The sequence below is a fragment of the Dromaius novaehollandiae genome, chromosome 4, assembly GCF_036370855.1.
Source record: "Dromaius novaehollandiae isolate bDroNov1 chromosome 4, bDroNov1.hap1, whole genome shotgun sequence".
Classification (NCBI taxonomy): domain Eukaryota; kingdom Metazoa; phylum Chordata; class Aves; order Casuariiformes; family Dromaiidae; genus Dromaius; species Dromaius novaehollandiae.
In genome coordinates this window covers 67,709,582-67,730,737 of record NC_088101.1, presented here as the reverse complement: position 1 = coordinate 67,730,737, position 21,156 = coordinate 67,709,582, and the positions used below count along the sequence as shown (strand labels likewise).

The window sequence follows — 21,156 nt, the reverse complement described above, 5'->3', positions numbered from 1 at the left end:
GAATTTGTGTGTTGGGAAGAGGAAAAAGTGTAGGTATAGATCATTTCACTTATGGTTATGAAAAATTATTTTGAAGAGATACAGGCAGGCAGTTTGGCAGTGACAGACAACAGGCTGTGCAGATAGAGGGATAGTCAGGAAGAAAAGATATATTCAATACTTAAAAGATATATTTAATACTTAAATGTGGAAGAAAGATGAAAAATCTAGAGCTAAGGAGCTTAAGAACTATTGTAGAAGAAAAAGAGAAATGACTGTAAAAGATTAAAGGAGGATTTTGATGTTTGGAAAAAGAATATTTTTACTTTGTTGGATTTATTGTTTTGCCAATACATGCCATTTGAAATAAATAAATAAAATCCACATAAAAATTTGAAAAATGCTTCAAGAATATGCAGTCACCATTCTCCTCAGAATATCTGAGGTAAAAATAAAATTGTGTTTAAGTCTGTCGTGCTTAGAAATATATTGCAGTATTCTTTTACAAGTTATGCAACAAATTGTGTTACTTTTTCAATCATATTGTTGCTTACTGCACTGTATCTTATCTTGCTGTCTTGTGCTTTACATCTTTAGCATTTGGGGATAAAGATTGTATGAAATAATTTTTCTTCTGTGATATGCAACACAATGCCACAATTTAGTGCCCCCGAATAATCAGTCATATCAATTTACTACTGTGAAAACAGAGGTCTATATAGATTTATGTTTGTCTAACCCAGTTTCATTGGTTATTATTTTATAAAAGTGTATGTAATACTTATTGTATCTGATATTTTAGCTCTGTATAGAAAAGGCAGGTTTTCCAGTAGATTAGGAAGGGATAGAAAAAGCCCTGTCTTAAAGAGTTTCAAACTTTCATAGCCCTATTTCATAGGCTGTTATGTATCCATCTCCTCTTTCAAATCCTTTCTCAAAATACAACTCTTTAATAAAGAAATACCAGTCCTTTTCATAAGGAAGAGATGATAATGGTGGTGGTTGCAAAATAGTTAAAATCCATGGTTAGGGAATTAATGTTACATTTTCTAAAAGCACAGTGTGAGCTTTTTGTTTTCAAGCCACCCTTGTCACTATAGGTAGTGAGCACATAAGAAAACAGATATGAGCAGGTCAGTTTAATCACAAGTAGGGGTTTTATTTTGATACTATTTTTGAATAAGGAACAATAAACAGTTTTTAAAAATGTTTACAAAGTCAGTGTTACCGTGTTTTTTTGTTGTTGTTTAAAATATTTGCAAACAGCTGAAATGCAAATATACAGTTTGCTAATACCTTTTGGGAGTGAACTAAAAATGGAGACTCACTAGTTTATTTCTATTAGGGGTCAGAAATCTAATTAATGTTTTATCAGTAGAAGACTTTTTGTTTTGTTTGTAAGTAGATTATTTTTTAACCTTGTTTGCCCTTTAACATCATAACATCACAGCTGGAAAAGAATATTTTGATGGTATCAGCGAAATTTGTCCTAGTAAAAAAATTTTTTCGTATACAGTGCGTTTAATTTTATTATGTAGAGACACTGTTTAAGATGCTGTTTCCATTGTTGAGGACTAGTTGACATTTTCTGTATCTTTTTCTATCTTAATTAATTTTGCTCATCTTCAGAATTCTGGAAAGAAGGGATGAATTGTCTGTAAGCCATCTTACTTTAATATCAGTTATTGGAATGACTTTGAATGAACCAATAATTAAAACTGTATTTTTCAAGTGTAGATATTAAAATTTTCATAATTAACGCTCTTTCTCCTCAAATTGGTTTCATTTTCTAATTGTTAGGTGACAGACTGAACTTGCATACTGTACTCTCTTCAATAAAAGAAAAACAGTTCCATAAGAAAGGGTGGCACATTAATGAAAATGAATAGTAGTGATGTGACTTATTCATGTAGTTGTTTTATTGTCGAGTATAGAAAAAATACTGCCATTAATATCTACATATCCTTGAATATTAATGTAACATACAGTATATTTTCTAATTGTGTTCTGTAACTGGAGATCTTTTCTTGGTTTTGGGCTGAGATGAATCGGTGGGTGCAATGGCTTCAGTCTGTGATCTGTTAGGCCTTTTCTAGGCAGAAAAATATTACGTCTGTTTCCTGAAGAATACTGGCTATTATTTAGGACATTTCTTTCAAACATCAGATTGTTTTACATCTGTGGTGTTTTCTGAGGTATTATACTCTTCAGTCTGGTTACAATTTTTGATGGACAGCTCATCTCTCTCTGCCTTGTTAAACTGCAGAATTATTGTTAAAACTTTTTAATAAAGATGGAAGTGTTTTCAGGTAGGGTGTTTTTGCCCAGCTAAGACCAGATTTCCCATGTTGTACATGCTATACAGACACATGGTCAAAAAAGCCCTCTGATCTATAGATTTACAGTGATGAGCTAGAGCATGCTCCAGTCCTGTTTAAACTACAAGTAAAATTGCAATAGATTTCAATAGGAGCATGGGTACTCGGAATTTTTTCTCTGAAGTATAATAGAGAAGCTCCCCTCCATATTCTAATTTCTCCCAGAAGAAATAAATGATCCCCAAAAGAGAAAAAGCAGCTGAATTACTTATTTTCTTTCTTGAAACAGACTGGTAGACTCTGAGAAAGATTAATATGGCAATACTACATATTAAATTCTGATGTTGTGACTGCTGAACATCCTCTTACAACATCTTCCTTCAAGTTCCTGAATAATTGATAAAGAAAAATATTTAAATAAAGAAAATAAGGTAAATAAAAGTGAGAAGTATTAAAATCAAAAGAAATTTGTCAATTTCATTTTTAAAGGAATTTCTCATTCTAGTTATAGAAGTTGGAATAGGAGTTATTCAGAACTCTTTTATATCATGTATTGAATTGGTTTCTGGCAGCCTAAATTAAGTTATGCCTTTAATTGTCAGAGAAACTCCAGCAGTGTGTAATTCTGGTAGCCAAACGAAAAGTTCATGAGCGTCAGGACTAGAGCAGTGCTAACTTATTTGCTATCTTTTCTTTTTGAAGTTTACAGGTTTTCATTAGAGAAGATGCACGCAATGAAATCTGTGGCCACACACTTTGAATTCTACCTGATGAGTAATTTTAGTTAGGTGCACTCCAAAAGAATCACATTTTTATCTAGTCTTTTAAAAGAAAGAATTTTAGGATTCATTATTATGGAAGAAACTCTGACCAATCCTAGCTAGTTTATGCAGTTCTGACTTATTTTTCTTTAGTTTATTTGTTGTCCACCCAGTTTTGTTAACTGCAGTGAAAGTTTATAAATGATTTTGCTACAGGAAAAGGTAAATCTGATTTGTAACATAGATGTTTGAAGTTGTTTGCAAATTGTATTACTGCCTTAGACTCCACTATTTTACTGAAAGTTATTATTGTAACCATACAGCAATGTATCTTCTTAGTGTTAAATTTCTTCATAAGTTTATAGAAATCATCTTAGAAAATTTATTGTACTGTTCCCTATCGATGAAATGACTTTCTGAACTGTGCCTGTGGCTTTTACTCCAGCCCAGGATACTGTTTCTAATCACTGCAGATAGCTCCACTGTTGTCTGGTGCTGCATAGAGCGGGGGGATCTCGTTTGGGGAGGTGTAACCCCCACTTTTGGGCCTTGGATCACTTTTATTTGGGCATCTTTTACGGGGCAGGCTCTTGAAGGCTGGATTATAGCACAACTTATGGATGGCCAGAAGTTATTTATTACTATTTATCACTAAGTTATAAGTTATTTATTATATACATGCTGCACCCCCAACACACTACTCAGGTTAATCTCTGGTCCGGCAGTTGTCAGTCGCACCAAGCGGTGTCAGCCTCCATCGCGCCGTGGCATGAGTCCTCAGTCTTCCTTCTCCGTGCTGCTTTTGTAGTTTTTCTGTCAAGGCATGTCAGTGGTTGTCTTTTCTTTTCTTTCCTTTTTTTTTTTTTTTTTTAATTTGATCTGCGTGATTCTGCTTTTGTGTTTTAAACTCCTGCTAACACCTCTGTGTTTCTTTGTTTCACTTTCTTATCTTGTGTGGCTTAGTAGCCTTTTTGCTTTTGCACTTCTCATTTCTTCCAGCAACAAAAGCACTGTCCTGAACAAGAGAGGGTACTGCAAATGCTGTAAATGCTTCACTCTGCAAAGAGAGTAACTAGTTTGTGTTGTGTTGTTGTGTAACTACAGCATTTGGAAGGCATTTGAATACAATAATATGGTAAAAGTATTATATACGGTATTATAAAAGTTATTTTAATTTGGAAAATGTTTCTTACAGTCAATATTGAATCTGTTTTCTTTATGCAGGAGAAGGTGAAGGGATAACTTGATTGTGAGAGAGAAATTACCGGTAGTAGATAACCTTTTCATTTGATGGAAAAAGTCTTAAGAGGATCTTGCAAATGGAAGCTGAAATGAGGCAATTATAGACAAATGTAATTTTTTTTAACAGAACATTTGAACATTTGCCCTTCCCTTCCTTTGCTCCTTGTCTAATAAATTGCAGTCTCCTTCAGACAGATCTTTAAGCTTTAAGAACGACAATAGCTAACTATTGCAGAATTTGTGGCTGGAGCAAATTGCAAGTAATAAATAGAACAGAGCTAAATGAAATTAACTGGAGTCTTTGCATTCATTTGACTGGGGCTTGACTCATCATCCAGAGAAAATTAAATCAAATATAAACCTCATCAGTGTTGCTGTAATCATAGGAGCAAAATTCTTAGTCAGTTGAGTAATACCAGTCTGCACTAACTTCAGAGGAGTTATCCCTAGATCAGGCACTGTATGGAGTGGTTAAAGCCGAATGCAGTAGTCTCAGGAATCTAGATGTTCTTTAAGCTGTCCACTTGCTATTGAGGTATTTCCTGCTTCTGTTTTTCTCTTTGATGAGGGAACTATCTTCTGAATGCTATTCTAGAAGAACTAATTTTGAACATTACGTAATACCGAATTCCTGACTTTTTAAAATTTTGAGACTCAGTACCATCTAGAATATCTTTTGAGCAGAAAGACTTAACTGCATTCTGTTCAGGTTACAAAATGGAGGAGATATGCTCTGTATACAGTCTTACTTACTTTGTTACTCCTTTGTTACTCCCGAGTTTGTTACTCCTGAAAAATTTTCTGAATGTTGAAATGTAAGGGAGCTTGGGCGTGAGACAGTCATTGTGAAACGGATGCTTTTTGGAGATCTGGAATGTGAACAACTAATTTTTCTTGTTCTTTACTGTGGTGTAGAGAAGTACTGCATTTTATGATTAAATGCATTCAAACAACCATGTAAGCATTTCCTTAATCTTTTTGCTGATGTCAGTCATTGCCATTGTTATCCTTTCTTACATATGACTTTAAAAAGCTGCTTATTTTCTAGGACATGGTATATTGGAGGAAAAAGAAATTCCATGTAATTTTACTCTTTTTTTTTTTTTAATATTTCAGGGAAGTTGGGAGAAACGAATTCTAAAAAGTCTAAATAGCATGTGCACAGAACTCAGCATCCCATTGGCACAGAAGGTAATATATTATTAGCTTTCTCTTGCCAAAATGACATTTTTGGAAATTAAGCCTGGTATTGCACACTTGTAATGTGTGTACACATGGTTATCAAGAGCTGCAAGACTGTTATCCAAATTATTTTAGTACAGAATAATTTTCAGGGAAAGTGGCAGTGGTGCCTCTGTTGAGCTCAGGAGAAGGTGAAGTGTGTAGCTGATCTTCCTCTGCTCTTGCAGTAATTGTCTTCCCTAGGGAGCAGCAGGTTGGAGAGCTACTTGCTATTTTCGTTACTTGCTACATTCATTGCTTTTTCTAGAGCATTCTTCTGTGCAGGCTGAACTATGTAACTTCTAGCAGGTAGCCTGTACATAATATAGATATACTTCGTTTGCTGGTGAAGGCTGCAGCTGAACTGGCAGTTTAGAAGAGAAAGATATTGGTACATGATCACTGATTTTTTGGCATTCATTCCACATTGGTTTCTCTATTCATTTAGAGATTGTTTAATTATAAAGATCCCAGAATTGCAGAACGTTAGAATGTTTTGTTCTTTATCTTTCTCCTGTTGTATGTCTCTGATAGGCAGCATGATAGGTAGCATGGTTTATTATATGAAATAAAGGATACATCTGCATTTGCCTTTCATGACTGTGGCACAGAGGTGAATTTGATGACAAAATCCAAGAGCTATAGGGAATGAGCAGTAAAGCCTCAGTAATATGAACCTGACTAGTAAATAGCTTAAAATTTCATTAGTAAAGATGTGAAACTATTTAATGGCTCTTTGTTCGTTGAACTATATCCCTTACTTGGACTTTCTGCAGTAGAGAGAATATATCTTCAGGCTAGGGATAATTTGTAAGCAAAATAAATTTGCACTGCTACTGCAGTCTCTTTTAAAAAGGCTTGTATTCATTTATGTATTTGAAACAGGCATGTTTTTACTTGTTCAGTTAAAATAGAAGAGTTGCTTTCTTGTGCCTTTCAGAGGCCAGTAGGTGAGCAGAAAGAACTGCTTAATAAATGGAATGAAATGGGAACTGATGAGCCAGGTAAGGTTAACTAAAGTTATGTGCGTTATTTTATACACAGAAAAACAACACATACATCTTATTTATCAGTCAAAGATTAACATAATCACTATAAGGAAAACTGATTTTAATCTTTTTCTTTTCTAATTTGTAATGCTTCATTTTGCATAAGTAAATATCTGCTTCAATGTTACTTTATTTTCAGGTTATTGTTCTAACGTCACGGGGAGGTTATGGTCTGATACTCATCATTCTAATGCTTCAGTGATTTATACAGCTGGTACACAGCTGCTATTTTTATGAAATCAGACTAATTGAAAGAAATGTTCATAACTACAGATAGTTAAGGTCAGCCATTTTGTTAACAAAAGATAAAAATAACATGCAGAATAGTCATATTATCCTTTGGGGAGCAGACTAACCACAGTTGGTTAATATCCAAGTTCTTCAAGAGAAATGATCTTGCAAACGTAATAATTTGTATCCCATTCACTACCACCTAAGAGATGGCAAATACTTTTCATGAATTGTCTATGACTACTCCCTGTCACAGCCCGAAGGGAGTCGTTTAGGACGACCTCCCTCCCCTTAGGACCAACGACCAAGTACGTGATGCCCCTGGACTGAATTAAGGTGAAAATGACACCAGCCAACCACTTTTAAGATTTATTAAGGCAAAATGGAATCAACTAACTAGACACGTCTCGTGCCACATGTTTAGGAAAAAGAGAGGAAAAGGGGAAGACAGAGAGAGAGCAAGAGAGAGAGAGCGAGAGAGCGAGACAGAGAGAGAGAGATAGAGATATATCACCACCCGTGGATCCAGCGGCATCCGGTTTGTCCTCTTCTCTTGGGAGTCTGGGTGGCAGGGGGGGCAGAGGCGGGAAGCGCCCGTCTGGTTCTGCTGACTACAGTCGAGTTCTCCGGTCATTGCCAGGAAGGCCCCCCCACCCCAATTCACCCAGTCTGCAGTTTTTATAGGTTGTTGCCCCACCTCTGGGAGGTGCTTGCTCGCTTCCCATGCAGATTAACTGTCATGCGCAGTCCGCCCTCTCGGAACCTTCCAGAAACGGGCTGGGGCATCTGGGGGTCTCCTGCTCATGCGCAGATGGCAAATGAGTACGTGTGGTTCATGCCCAAGAGATGACCTTCTGCCCTTTTCGCGCCCTTTTTACCTCGTGCAGGTGCACGAGGTTGTTTACCTCGCGGACGGCTCCCGGGGGGGGGGGTCCCGGCGCGGCGATGCCCGACGCGCCTTGGCAGCAGCAAAGTCGAGACAAAACCGCATGTAGAGAACCGGTTCTCTACACTCCCCATTTTTATTTGGCTGTAGTATGTTTAATTCAACAAACAATATACCCTGTTAAAAAAGTATTTTGAATATCATGCCGCTCCTGTGTCTAAGAATGGTTCAGTCTAAAGACTTACGTGGCATAAGTAAAAGGCTTCCTGTGACTACTGTTTGGTTAAGTACATATGTTTTAGAAAACTGAGGTGCTGACCATCAGTAGCATAACCTTGGAGAATGTGTGCTGGTTGTATCCATGGTATCTGCAATGATGCTATTTTAATCTTTGCAGTAATATATTATTGAGATTGCTAAATGGCCTCACAGATATGGTAAAATTGCATGTTTTTTCATCTATTTCAGTCTTAACTTAGCATTGTTGAAATCTTATTTCAGATCTAAGTCTCTTCCGGCCTGTTTATGCACCTAAAGATTTTCTTGAGGTAAGTATTCATAAAGCAATGACCCAGTCATTGACTTGATCCATTACAGTCATTTATATGAAGTGGAAAGAGTAATTGGTAGGTCTTAGGCACATTGGTTAGCAGTACAAATTACTATTAGTCTAAAAAAGCCAGACCGATATGACGGAGATCCTTGCACATGGAACGTTACCATAGAAAGCTGGTACAAAGGATTTTCAGTATCTTTGATTTTTCTTTTTTAAGTGATTGTCCATATGCACATTTACACCACGACAAAGTTATTAGCACTGCTAGAGCCCTAAAACAACCCGTGAGGCCTGTGCATGCAGTTCCCTCGCACTTGCTATGTTGCAAGTTACAAATAGAGAAAAGCTTCATCTCTCGCTCATGTGGCTTCCTCAGCTTAGTTGCGGTCTTTTCTCTTTCTGAGAGCCCCCTGCCTGATTGGACTGTTAGTTAAGGTTGATATCTTTCATGAGAGCGGCTCTAAAGTCAAGTGAACAGTTGTTTAGCAACATGTTCTGTAGATAGGACTAAAAAAGTGAAAAAAGGCTAAAAAATACTTGTCACCTGTATATATGCCTGCTCTGTGAATCTGCTTATGGACAATGCATCTTTAAGAATCCTGAAGCAGTTACCAAATCTGATGATATGCTAAGATAACTTTTGAACTGCATGTATACTTTACCCTGTGTAGAATAAATAAAGGCATTCTTGTACTTTATAACTGCTCCAATTCTTGCTGAGCAAAAGTAGAAAAACAATAGTAGGAAAATAACCTCTCAGAAAAAGATGAGCTATGTTTACGTTAGCAGGTTACAGTGCAGTGGAAGTGGATTTGTGGATTGAAACTGTTAGTGATGATGACCCTGCATTCACACTGTAGACATTTAGAGGGTTTTACTTTAGTAAAACGTCTAGTCTGGTCCCTTGGGCTGTGTACCTGCTAAGGATCCAAGTGCAACAAGTACACTCTGGGGTGCATCTTCCGATTAGATCAAGCCAAGAGGAATCTTGTTTGAGACGGCTCTGTGGTGTTAACTGAAGCATGGTGCATGGGAAGGATCCAGAGGTGCACTCTAAAGGTGCACTCCTATGCTAAGCTAAATTGCCAGTATGGATGCATCCATAGCAGGAGGTCATATAGTTATCAAATAACAAGATAAATAAGACAATTACAGATGGCCAAATGAAAGGGGATCTACTGCGCTTTAACTTTTTACCTCAAAATCTATAATGTTGTAATGGATTAATACATTTCTATCATGTTTGTATGATGGTATTTTAGGCATTTTTTTTGTCCTTTAGAGCAAGTGAAATTTAGCATGGTTCCTTTTATGACTCTCTGTTTTGTGAACAAAACAAAATGACACTTCTTTTTTAACTGCAGTTTTAAACTGTACATGTGATAAACTTCTCTAATGAATGTTCAGTTTGGAGCTAACTTTTTTTTTACTGAAAGCAATTCCCTAACTAGCTCATAATTCATTTTAAATTGCAATATATTCAGCTGGCAAATTGCAATATGTAAAGCTGATATATTGACACTTGACAATAGATCTGTTTACAATAGAAATTTTAGATTGTGCCAAATCAAATATGAAAAAAGAGTGTGGAATTTGGGGATTTTTGTCTGTGGTCAAAAACCATTGAAAAATGGAGTTATGTGAGTGCTGAATCTTTAAAGTCAGAAATGACAGTATTACTTGTCATTTTGCATGGTTTAGGCACAGAACGTCTTAAAATAGAAGTTGCTTTACCAGTTATATCTACAATTTGTTGGACAATAAACGTTATTGATTACAGTAAATTTAATGATGACACAGTAGGAGGCTTTGGATTAAAATGAAATTGAAATTTAATTAAAAAAATCAGTATCTGTATACTTTGTTAGTTATACAGGAAGCAGGTCTGTCTAGAACATGATGACACTGTAGAATTATAGAGCTAAGATAGTCTCCTAATTTACAAAATAAAATTTACAAGTCTAATACTGAATCATCAATCACAGTTAATGTGTTTCAATATTTAGATGTGATCCACTACAAGTTTAGTGAAACATCTTTTGTAATAGTAGAGGAGATTTATAGTATTTCTGACTTCTCTTAAGGATAAATCATTTCATGGTTATGAATTGTGAATGCATTTCTGAATTCATCAGTAAACTGTCTATCCATTTAACTACATTTTGAAAGAGCTACTCCTGTTTAGTTATAATAATATCTGAAAATTTTAATTTATTTTGTTTTCCATCATTATGCTAACAGCCCAGTTGTATATTTAATCTTGTGTCTGTAAACAGATTCATCTTCATTTCAGCCTTACCCAGTGAGCCTAAAAGCTGCATTCTTTTTATACTCTTTTCTTTCCAGAGTTTGCAATTTCTTATGTTAATCTTTTAATTTACAAGCTTGACAGTGAGTTTATATGGTATTAGAATATTTACAAGACTGAGAATTGTAGAGATAGGATATTGTAAAAGAATCTCATAAGGTCTGGAAACTAATATTAGAAAGAATCCTGGTCAGCCCAACATTACAATGTCAAAATCTATAGCTGGGGAATAACAGTATGTAAGAGACAGTAAGTTTCTTTATATATATCCATTACGTATCTTGAAGTTATGGTTCTTTGTCTCTTAAATTTTATTCTTAGTTTTTGGTTTTCAATTTGTTATTGTTTTTTCCTGAAATGAAAGAAGATATTCTGGGGCATTGTTATTTTGTAAGAAATGATTTTAGTAGCAAATTATGTAGCAGTTTGACTTAATGCTACAGAGGATTGCCAGTGAACATGGATAAAAATTTTTTCAGAAAAAAAGTGATGCTGAAGAATATGCTAGAATTTGTAGCCATCAGAAATATGCTCTTGGTGTTCAGAAGCTAGTTTCAGTCAAGACATTCCAGTGTAGGCAGCACTTAATCCCATGTATCAAAAATGATTTGTGCTTTTGAATTTCATAATTCAGACTTGCTTTTCAAAGTAGAATATGTTTATTTCCTGAAAATCTGGCTCCATTTTTGCTTTGAAAATGTTGACATAAAAATTGATAATTTGGACCTGTATATGATGGTTATAGGAAATGGTTTTATGCCTAACATACAGTTTGTGATGCTGATGATTGTAAGAACAGTTCTAAATGTAAATTTCTGAATATGTTCAGAGAATGACAGAGCTACCATTTTTTAAGGTACTGATGAATCTTCGAAACCCAAATTATGAAAATGGAGAGCAGCCAAGTTTCAGGAATCATCTGGGGCTAATTCAGGTTCCTCTAAAAGTTAAAGATATTCCAGAATTGGTAAGTAAATCTTTCTTATAAGAGTTTCCTGTAAGAATTGTTTTGCCTGCCTAATCAATAAGGTACTAAACATAGCAGTTCAGTAGAGTATATTAATATGGAGCTAAGTTTCTCTTTTTAAAAATCAAAATCAATATGAACATATAGTGAATCAGTAGTTAAAATACAGAGCAAAGAAAAGACCTTTGAACATATATTTTTAATGAAAAATAAAATATAAACAGTAAATTATCTGCCAGGAGGGAAGATTTTGTTTCATGCCACAGAGTTCTCTGTCAATTTGTGCCAAAAAATACACTGCTGCACGTTATCTTCACTTATTTATTTTTTTCGGCAAAACAAATGTAAATGTTTAATTTATCCCTGTAAAATACAGATTTCTATATATAAAATCTCTTTTTAATCTTACAGAGCTCTTACTTTCAGTTATACTCCGTGTTAATTAATTCTACTCTTTTGTTATACATTGCACGAAATCAATAAGTTCACAATCAATTAATTTCTTTTTTTTCTTTTTTCTTTTTTTTCCCCCTTAAAGTCAGTTTAAATCTCATCGCTGTTAGGCTCTAAATGAGAGGAAATGTTTGGGTACCAGTATTAACATTGGAGAATAGGAGAGCTATTCTTAAAGTTCCACTGATAAGGTTCTTGAGGATTTTGTGCTAATAGAATAACTTGCATTTGGGTTAGCAAACAGCAGAAAATTAGAGAGCTGTGACCTGGTCTTTCATTTATCAGTTTATTTCAGCCAGGCATAGCTCATACTTCACTTGAAAATTGAGGCCTATAACTGAAACTAGAATAAGGATTGGTGTAAGATTCTTTTTCTCTTTCTAAAAGACTTGAGCTCATATTTCCCATATATGCATTTAAAAGAACTACGTTTGGTTTAAAAAATATTTACGTTAACTCTTTCAGAAGAAATCTCTAGTGTTTTAAAGAATTTTAAAAATTGTTAATTACTTTTTATGATTTTGTTTCTTTTCAGAAAGAAGACTTCAGTGAGCTAGGCTTAAATATAGGACAGCTGGGTATTGATGATTCAGCACAAGTGCCTCCTGGTTAGCTAATGCTGTGCTTCAGTCATTTAAATAGAACACTAATGAGTAGAATACTGTGCAATTATCAAGTAATTTGTGTATTTTTTCCATAATAAACCATAAATACTTGTTCTGTAGTTCTGACTATAGTGATTGTCTTGATAAAAGATAGCTAATAATCTAGCTAATGGTAGATAATGTTGCAAATGTGAAGGGCTGGATTTGAAGAAGATTAAAAATCATCAAGTTAAGTTGAAAATGTGTTCATTTCAGGTATTTATATACTTCAGGATTAAATTTAGAAGACAAAATTGACTGTCTCCACAAATACAGAAAGTATCAAAAAATTTTAAATCAACAGTGTGACACAACTGTTGTAGATGGGTGTATATCCATCATCTTTTTAATGACTATCTTTTAAAAAAAGGTTACAGAAAATAGGCATATGCTAATATTCAGCATCTTATATAATGCATAATTGCTGTTGTTTTTTCTTGTATACAACCATTGTTCCTGTAGAAACAGGTCTTACAGAGTATAAAAATGGATAATGCTATAGTATCAACTGATTTTTTTTTTAATGGAAAGTGATCTAATTTGAAAGTCTTGGTTCTTGCAGTATATTGCTGCTTTTATACTTGTATTCTTCAGACAAGAAGAAATTCTTTAGAATTATTTTTTCTTATTTCTTGAAAAAGAACATTGATGTAGGTTAATTTTTAGTAACATTAACAGTAAAAAAGGGCTGAGCATTGTGACATGCAGCGAAAATACAAAATACCTCTTATTTAAGTTTTGCATTTAATTTCTATTTATTTTCTAGAATTCTTTGAAAATGAGCATGTACGTGTTGGGCAAAAAGGTATGGATCTGTTTTCATCTGTAATAAACTGAGAAATTAGGAATACATTTGGTAATTTTGTATCTCAATTACATATAGCTTTAGTATTTCAATAATTTGGACAGACTAACAGAGGGCATAGTGGATAATACCATTGTAATTTAGACAAAGACAGACAAGCAAGCATTTGCCATCTACCAGTAGGTACAGATAAATAGTTCCACAGATGGTTCACTAAAAACTAAATAGGAGGAATAGACATGTAACTTTTTGATGACAACTTAACCTATGCCATTACTGAATTTTATTTTAAAATCAAAAGACTCTGTACTCCCTTCTCTGCACACACAATTCTCATTAGTGTAATGGGTTTTACACCTGTGCATCAGAACAGATTCTTTTTGATGGTTATGTGCAAGTGCAGAGCTTGATAAGCGTTGCAGTACTTAGCCACTATGGAAAATTCACTCATTTGTCTCTGTACACAGCTTTTTCTAAACAAATTCCTGTTTTTCCTGTAGGCTGAGAAATTTATCTGTGAAAGAAAAAAGAAATAATCATTCATTAGCCCAAGTTTGCTCATAGGGGAAACATACAAAGTATGTTTGAAAGCTATCAATATTTGCTTCTTACTGTCTTCTCTGATTCCTGCTAAACATCATCACTATCAAGAAAGAAAAAGGTTGATAGCTTCCCAAAAGTCCTTCATCCCCTTGTGTTATTGTGCTAACAGGGCAGTGACCTTTCTTTCTTATTTTTGTTTCTGTGGTCTTTCTTCCATCCCTCATCTTCTGTTTCCTGATCCAGGCGTGAGGGTACAGTTGATTACCTAACGTCAATGGCAACGCTTTTACTAGACTAGAATACGCAAAGATGCCTGCCTTGTAACTTTATAGATTTAAGTAGGGAATGAAATAATCTGTTTTAAGATACGCACATTATTGAATTCAAGATGAGGCCGTTATAACAGAGGAGCCTAAAACTTCCCAGCAATGACCCCTCTAGGCAAACCGAGCAACAGCAGAGCATTAGGTTTATATCTGCCTGAAGGAAAAACAAAACCTGAGGAAAAAGAAAATCTTTAACCTCCAGAGTATGTACACCAAGAATGGGAGAACATGACCGTACACTCCAAAATGGAAATTTCTTGCCACAGTGATCAGTGAAGCTCTTCAGATAGTTAACGTGAAAATGGGGGAGGCACAAAAAAATTAAGTGGCGATCTCCTATTTAAAATGAGAGACCACTCTGGAAAAAAATATACACATTATATAGGTAGTACCAGTAGAAGCTATGTTCAGGTCATCATAGTTATAAAACAAAGGAGTGTGTTGTGGCTGTACTTACTCCACTTGCTGCCTGTCTATAAAAGGTATGTACTGTGTTTTTATGACAGAAGGTAGTACAGCCTTGCTTGTTGGCATCAATTGCCTTGTTTCGTAGGGAGCTACTTCAAAACTACCTTGTGGAACCTAGGTCTTTTTAGATATTATCTCATTAGCTAATGCTTACAGCAGAGTAAACCAGATTGTATGCCCTGTTCCTGAACTGTTGCCTTACGGGTATGTAGGGCTAAACTGTACTGCAAGTATCCATCAAATAGGTAAACTACTAATCTTTGTCTCTTGCTTTCTTGATGCCTGCATGGATATGTTTTATTTGTTAAATAAATGTTTGAATTCTCTCAGTATAACAAACACTGCCTAAAATAAGCCTTGCCAAACCATTGTTTGCACATAAAACTGTAATAAACTAATCTGGGTTTGGAAAAACAGAATTAAAGGAGCGCATCAAATTCCAGTGAAATAGGTTATTTGTTAATAATATGGGTTTTGTTCCTCTAATTTTTTTTTACACTATTCTAGCAGATAAATATGCATTTGAAAAAAATGGAAATGTTGGTTGCAGAATTTTTTTTTCTGGTTTAGAACAGAGTAGAGGTACTTTTGGTACAGATTTGGCATAGGCTATGGAGGGTATCTCAATTTGCAGAACGTTTTAAAAAGAATATAAAGTTAAGAATTAAACAACTTGATAATTTGATGAACTTTGGTAGTATTAAATGGCATCAGTTCATTACCTGCTGTTTCTTACAGTTTTAGCAGAGCAAGATAGTGCTGCGGCTCAGCAGTATGTTCGCCAGGGATGTCCGACAGCGCTCCGAGCTGATCTGTGGGCCCTCATTCTGAACATTTCTAATCAGCCAGAGGTAAGGAGCAAAGTGAGATTAAAATATAAAGGCTAAGTGAAAGCAGAGACATACAAACACATCTTTTCTAGTGATCTTTTTCCATAATAGAAATACCCTACTGAGTTGTCACAGTAACTGATATACATTTTACAAGAAATACAGGCACACATGCACATGTGTAAAAAAAGATCTCAATGCTATGCTGAAGTCTTTTAGGCTCTTCCCTAATTTTTAAACAGATACATGAACAAAGTACTGTAGAACAAAGCTACTAACTTGATCTAATCAGCCAAGTAGCTCCTAATACTTTCTTTTGTGATACTGACTTTTTCAGAAGGGGACAGGAAAAAAGGCCTGGAAGGAGGATTGAACCTGTCTTATCTTTGCTAAGTTTTGTAACAAGACTTGCTATAACTTTCCTGCTTATTCCAACCTGTCATCATATGCATATACATATCTTGTACATTGATTTTTGTATTAATGTATATACTCTACAAATGTATGATTAAAAAGACATAAATAGAAACTAGTTAGATGTGGACCATTTTCATAGCCCTTTGTACAGCAGCATTTTTTGATAGTATCTTAGATTTTTCTAAAGTCCTCAACACTGATATCTTTTGCAGTATGAAAAGCCATGCTATAGTCAATATATCTACTATGTTCGTACCATAGAAAGTTAAATCCCTATTTGAATCCTTGCAGGATTGTGAGTACTTTAATATGAGGCTTTTATTGCAATAAGAAATAACATGCATACATTTGCACATAAATGTAAAAATTTTATAGTATTCTGTGTCTTTGGGGAAGTAGTCATTTTCTTGTAATACTGATGCATTTATTGATAAATCCATATTACAGCAATAAGTTCTTATCCTTAAAAGAAATGTTAATCCTGTTCATTGGCAGCTTACCTAAAGAGCAGTCATACTAAGAGAAGTCTTTGATAAAAGTTACTTGGTCTAGATTACCTAGCTTATTCCTTCTTGAAGTAACGGAGTGGGCTTTTGTTTATAGTAAATAATAGATTGAATTCTCTGTAGGAGGAGGAGTTGTTGAAATAATAATGAAATATTATAAATCTTACCTGAGATGCTCAATGCTTGATTAAAATTCTTCTCAATTATTTTAAATTCTTTTAAATTATTGGTGACATCGTGAATTTTAGAAGTGTTTCTCTTTATGACAGCAAGAAGATTAGGGGTGTGGAATTAATTTTGTTGTTTTCACAGTATCTGTTTATATTTTGTTAAATGTTACAAGTCCTAAGAGCATTTTTGACCTAATGTGGAAAGTGAAAAAATTGAATATAAAGGTCAGGTATTCTTTTTTGATGACTCAAAGTCAAGACAATAATCAGAAAAATTAAAAAAAATTTTCATTTTATATTGATGTAAAGCATGAAGCTCTTATGAAAATAGATTTAGTAAAATCCCAGTTCCTGAAATTCACATGGACAACTTTCAACAGTCTCCTTTTCTAAGGGGAACAAGAAGTTACGTTCATCTGTTAATATATTTGTCAGCCATACTGTTACTTCCTTTAAAAGTTCAGTTTATAGTTGTTTTTAATGCTTGTTTTATGGTATGCATTAAGTGTGAAGATTTCAGACATTCTCAAAAGATTAGTCTCTGCTGTGAGGGTAGTAACTTAATTTACTGTTGGGTAAGCTAGAGAACAGTTCATTAGCTGATCCGTCATAGCTGCTTATGTACGTATTCTTACTCTATAGTAAATGCTAATTCAACCCTAATTTATTGCAAGGATGCATGTGAACATTTATGGCAAAGTAGCTAACAGACTCTAGCTAACATCATATTTTACCTTGTGATAACTTTCTACACATGTAGCCAAGAATGCTCATAGTCTGTAGAGGAAGAAGAAAAATAAACTATATATGTATACAATATTCTCAGATTTAGTACAGTAGTTTTTGGCCATTAGGAGACACATAGCAGGGTTTGGAGCCTTGAGATTGAGCTTAGTAGGCTGTATGCAGGAAGTTATTTGAGAGACAATATTGTGGTCATAGTGGAAGAACTCTAAAAAGATGAGAATTAAGTGGCTAGTAAATGGTAAATGATATCCTCAAAGAAAAGCGATGAATGAGGATGGATGAAATGATGCAGAACTGCAAGTTTGTCACCACCTTGTGATTGTCGCAATAAAGTGCAACAGAACTGTTCTGCACAAAGTGGAAAACAGAAGAAAAACAGGCCTCCTCCCCCAAAAAACCCAGAAATGATCAAGTCTGTGGATGAGATTTATTAAGTTGGCGTGGCTCATCTAACCTGTAGGTGCGTATGAATGTTTTTCTAGTATGCTAGACTGAAATTTAATAATTTCAAATGTGGCAGGTATCTGAACCTTTTATTTTCCAAGACTGTTTTTGCATACTACAATATAGTATTTGTTATCCTGGACTCTACGTTATGGTTGTATTATGGACTTTGAGTACTAACACTACGAATGCACTAAAGGAATAGGCTTTCTGGCTGAGAAATGTAGCAGGCTGTCCATAGATCATGTAGGATAGCATATGGGTTATTATAGCTGTATTATAAGCTGAATGTCCGTAGTTTATTTTAAGCATTGCATTTTTTAGTGTTTCACAGAATTAAAGGTCTAACTACAGCAGAATGTTAACACCCTGAGACCTTCTTGCAAATACTAAATATCCTGCTTCATTTTTGTAAAGTATAGGAGTGCAATTTTTAGACACATGTAAGTGTTTTGTGGGCTATGGTATTTCATATAGACTTTATTGATTTATTTAACATTTTTTCTCTAGCTCTCCTATACTTTTTCTCTGCATGCAGTCTGCTAGAGCTGAACTGTATGGTTGCACAGATTTTTTTTGCTGTAATATTTTTGATTTGCAGTTTAGGATCTATTACATTTACAGCTGTACGAAAGAATAACTAATAGGAACATATATTTCCTTTCTTTAGTGTAAAAAGTTATGAGTGTTTGGTATGGGTGGCATTGTGTGTGTTAGCATCAAAATGTTGTTATTTGGGAAATTTTATTCAATAAAGCTCAGCTTGAGTGTAAAGCTAATATACAGCAAAGTAAGGGATGATTCTAGTAATATAGCTTCATAATGGTTAAAATGATAAACTCTAAACTCTATATCCAGAATTATTTAAAAATGGGTAAACACACCGCCTAGCAATGAATTGTTTATTAGTCTTCATATATAATGGTACATTTCAAGGAAACAATGTTAGAACATTTTTAAGCTTGAAAAGTCAAACATTTAAAAGCTAGACAGTGTCACAGTTAATACTGTCTGTGCAAACAATTTGATTTCTTTTGTATATATTTTATAGTATGATCTTGAATCATGCAATCACATTTTTTCCTCTGGGACATCTGCCTCATTCATTGCACAAAATGGAAAGCACACACTTACAGAGAATCTGTTCAGTGTTCTTTTTATGCTTTCTATTCAGCGTATTACCCCACAGTTTATTCATTGCATGCTGTTCAGACAGTGCTTAGAAAACACATTATTGATTATCTAATAGGCTATTTTTTTCTTCCTGTGATGTTGGGTTAATGGGTTGAAAAGCAATCTTAATTCTGAAAATTCCAGCACACAGAAATTAGGAATACCTTGCTTTACTATAGCTTTTGTTGACTGTGATTTCCTAGGTTTAAAAATATGATAAGTTGGTTAGGTGGTAATTTCATAACATGGCATTATGCAACTGTGTGCCTAACCAGTAGGGTAGTTAGGACTAGGATCAGTAGGCTAAGATATCCCAACCAGACCTCTACCACTCAAACAGCAGAGACATCAGTAGCAGTAGTGCACTGTCAGCATCTTCGACTGGAAAAGGATGCTCTTCACAAGTAAATTGCCCAGGTGTTTGCTAAAAGGAGAACAAGCTTTGTTCCTATTCCAGGATTCCCCAAGAGGGAATATCTTCAACTCTCTTGTCCATTATTTCTGTATGTAATCTTCTTGTTTTCTTTCTTTATGCTTGTTTGTGGTCCTCCTATTCCAAAACTTCCTGCTTGCTTAATTAATTCTGATCTTCCTTGTTTATCCCACAGATGTTAATGTCTCCTTTCTAGATGCCCAGTCTCAATCTTTCTTCTCCATATTCTTAGTTCCATGCTTCACCTGCCCCTTTCTCATGTTAGATTTGAGAGGCAATTACAAGTATTGCAATAAAATGACTAGGGTAACCAACAAATGAATCATGGGCTGCCAACAATTCAGCAGTGATAACACGGCTCCTGTGCCAGGGATTTCATGGCAGACAGGTGGACTCTTTTCGTGCAGAGACCACTGAGTAATCCAAACCTTGATTTCAAAGCGAGTGAATAAGCAGATTCTGCTGAAGTTAACTTTGCTGGGTACCCTGGATACTCTTGGAAGACATCATTCTCTCCTGCCTGTGAACTGCTTTCAGAGCTCCTCATTCCCTAAGCTCTCTGGTAGAAAGGATATGAGTTTTTGGGGGGCCAGTGTGGCATGTGGCTTGTTAGGGTCAAGAAGGTTGGCCACTGCAAACCTGAAATGCACTTTGTTTCTTTCAGCTTGCAAAGATGAGTAGGCTTGAAGGTGCAATACAGAAAATATGTATATTATTGTTAAGAAAAGCTATGGAGTACCTAAAAATGCAGCACGTTTTTAAAAAGTTTACAAATCAGATTAGATTAATTAAGATTTGGCAAGCAAATGAGAAAGGTTGGATCTGATCAAAACGGTGAGATTTTGGTTTTGTAAATGCCAGCAGTACTTGTCCTGTATTCTAGTAAGGAGAATTTTTTCTAAAATCAGTGCACATATATGAGGGGTGGGAAATGGAAATGTTCTACACTTCAGCTTTATTGAGCTCTTCAGTAAAACAAAAGGAAATGCTGCAAAATGTTTTAAATTCATGTGTCATTCTGGACTAACAAATAGCAAGTACTCTGTTTTGATGAAACCTGTTCCATTTTATTTTCTTTCATCGGTTTTCCACTTTTCTTCTGCAGAAGTTACTGTTCACTGGCTAGACTGAATCATAATTTATACATAATTGCAATCAACATGATTCTTTACATTTAATAATATAGTTGAATTAAGGCATATGAAGCTAATAAATGTTTTAATAAAGTAAGTAAATAACATTCCAGTCATGGTTCAATGTGGTGCCATTAACAGAACTGCACTGAAATTAGTACTCTAAATTCATGGTGTCAGTACAGGATGGCATCCTTTATGAAGCTTATTTTTTTCTTGTGCAGAAATCTGTTCTTCATACTTACAGTAAACTCAGAAAGTCCTTGCAAATCACATCACTGAAGTCTATTCTAAAGGGTGAATAAAGCAGTAGTAATTCATCTTATTATCAAACTGTTCTGGCTAGGGAGTTGAATGGACTGTATAAATGGTTACTTTTTTGTTGCAGTTTATAATATTTTTAATGCCTGTAACAGGAAAATCTGTGTATGCTCATAAACTTATGTAAAATATAGCTGAATTGCTTGCTAATTCAGGAAAGTAAATGTTTAGTAAAAAGCACTGGACCAGTGATATGTTGGTTTGGAGCCAAACTGTGACTTCAGC

The 21,156-nt window shown here is 34.8% G+C and overlaps 1 protein-coding gene across 2 annotated transcripts in view; it reads left to right on the top strand.

The window, feature by feature from the left end:
• TBC1D19 (TBC1 domain family member 19) overlaps positions 1-21,156 on the top strand; it is a 49,833-nt gene that overhangs the window by 11,044 nt on the left and 17,633 nt on the right. Inside the window, exons 5-12 of one of the 2 annotated variants that reach the window (XM_064511336.1) lie at positions 5,417-5,491; positions 6,462-6,525; positions 7,226-7,339; positions 8,189-8,235; positions 11,408-11,518; positions 12,507-12,579; positions 13,382-13,420; positions 15,496-15,608. In XM_064511336.1, coding sequence (XP_064367406.1) covers positions 5,417-5,491; positions 6,462-6,525; positions 7,226-7,339; positions 8,189-8,235; positions 11,408-11,518; positions 12,507-12,579; positions 13,382-13,420; positions 15,496-15,608 — 636 coding nt within the window. The remainder of the gene's footprint in view (positions 1-5,416; positions 5,492-6,461; positions 6,526-7,225; positions 7,340-8,188; positions 8,236-11,407; positions 11,519-12,506; positions 12,580-13,381; positions 13,421-15,495; positions 15,609-21,156) is intronic. The other variant, XM_026120502.2, reaches the window with a different exon arrangement.